The sequence below is a fragment of the Neltuma alba genome, unplaced genomic scaffold, assembly GCF_004799145.2.
Source record: "Neltuma alba isolate B1F8T4 unplaced genomic scaffold, ASM479914v2 tig00002628_pilon, whole genome shotgun sequence".
Lineage (NCBI taxonomy): Eukaryota > Viridiplantae > Streptophyta > Magnoliopsida > Fabales > Fabaceae > Neltuma > Neltuma alba.
In genome coordinates, this window is record NW_021632942.1 from 43391 (window position 1) to 44956 (window position 1566).

At 47.7% G+C, this 1566-nt stretch overlaps 1 protein-coding gene across 1 annotated transcript; it reads right to left on the minus strand.

The window, feature by feature from the left end:
• Positions 1 to 1566, minus strand: LOC114734286 (lysine histidine transporter-like 8). The gene is made up of 4 exons (XM_028921882.1): positions 1290 to 1566; positions 861 to 994; positions 310 to 758; positions 1 to 210 (listed from the first exon to the last, which is right to left on the minus strand). Exons 1-4 carry the CDS (start codon positions 1514 to 1516, stop codon positions 16 to 18), a joined length of 1005 nt encoding a protein of 334 aa, XP_028777715.1. The 5' UTR covers positions 1517 to 1566; the 3' UTR covers positions 1 to 15.

A 1566-nucleotide genomic window follows, 5' to 3' on the forward strand; every position in this document is an offset into this window, starting at 1 on the left:
AGCCTCTCCTTTATTTTACCCTACAGAGGATACCACTGAGTTAACATAGTGGAACTCAACAAGGTTGCGCTTGCTTGCCTGGTTTCCATATGCCCAGCATCCTGCAATCGCCAGCGGAAACACACACATGGCTATCACTGCATATGACACCATCACTCCTTTTCGCATTAATTCCTTGGATGGTTTCTCTGGACTTGAAGGCAGCGTCCCCTGCAATTCAAAACACGTGAGAAATACGTCAATCAACGAACCTTAAAGAGAGGATTCTCTCTGAAGCAAAAAAAAAAAAAACAAAGAAAGAGCACTCGCCTGAATCTCAAGCATAACATTATGGCCTCTGAATGACAGGACAATGATGCCAATGGAGTTGATAATCTCAGAGATGTTAGAAACAGCGGAGTGATCATGTCCAGGCCGGGAGAGGGAGGAAGCGTATGAAACGGAGGTGGGCCTGCCTTTGGAGAGGGAGAGAACCCAGAACAAGGTACAGTAGGTGACGGCGCTGATGGCCCCGACGAGAGATACGCCGGCAACGGAGTTCAGACTGGGCGTTAATTGTGCGATGAGGATGGCTATGGACGTGAACACCAAGAACCAGAGGACCCCGCTGAACGGGTGCGCGTGGCACTCGTCTTTGGGACAAATGGTGTTGAAAAATAGCTGCATGGTTCTACCTCCCGTGATGATGAGCATCACGCAGCTTCCTCCCGATAGATACATCACCGGGAATAATGCTGCTGCCGTACCTACCCTTCGACCTGCACGTTAAAGAAGAATATCCCCTTTAATTTATTCCAACAGCCATATTTCTCCCCTTCAACCAATAAGGTAAGTAATTTCGTGGCTAAATAAGGAACTACCAAAGGCGGCCATGGCGAGGAAAAGGAATCTGCTGTGGCGAACTCCGGGGACGGATTCGTGGAGCAGAAGAAGGAGGAATATGGTGTACAGCTGCCAAACAAATGCCACCGACAGGCATACGCTACCCCATGCCCTGCATAACTCTCTCGTTATACTCAAATATGTTGACCGTCGGGTCAACCTTGGATCTCTACAATGTACATGAACTGGGAAGGTCGTGACGGTAGCTATCGAGATCCAGTTCATTATTAATAAAGCTAGTTGCCAAAAGTATATACATGCATATACCAAGAATTCTGGGGGCCCTTACGCCATGAGATGCATCCTAACAAAAAAATATAATAAAGCTGTATGTGCATGCATAGACATATATGACTGAGGAAAAAGCTAGCGATTTCCGTAGTGTATGAAGAATGAGAGGAACGTACCAGCCAAGAGTGGCGAAGGCAAAGGGAAGCACGCCGAGGGCTTGGAAGGCGAGGTTGGAATTGAGGATGTGAAAAGCAGCAAAGAAGGAATTACCGCGTGTTGACTGGGTAAGGGGGAGCCATGAATCTTTGGTGGGAGGTTGGGGGTGGTGGTGGTGGTGATCATCATCGGAGTGAGGCGACAGAACATTTTCCGGCGACGTGTGCTGTTGAGTCTCTTTTTCCATATCCAATTAGTTTGGGTTGATTATAGATTGAAGATATGATATGTGTGCCC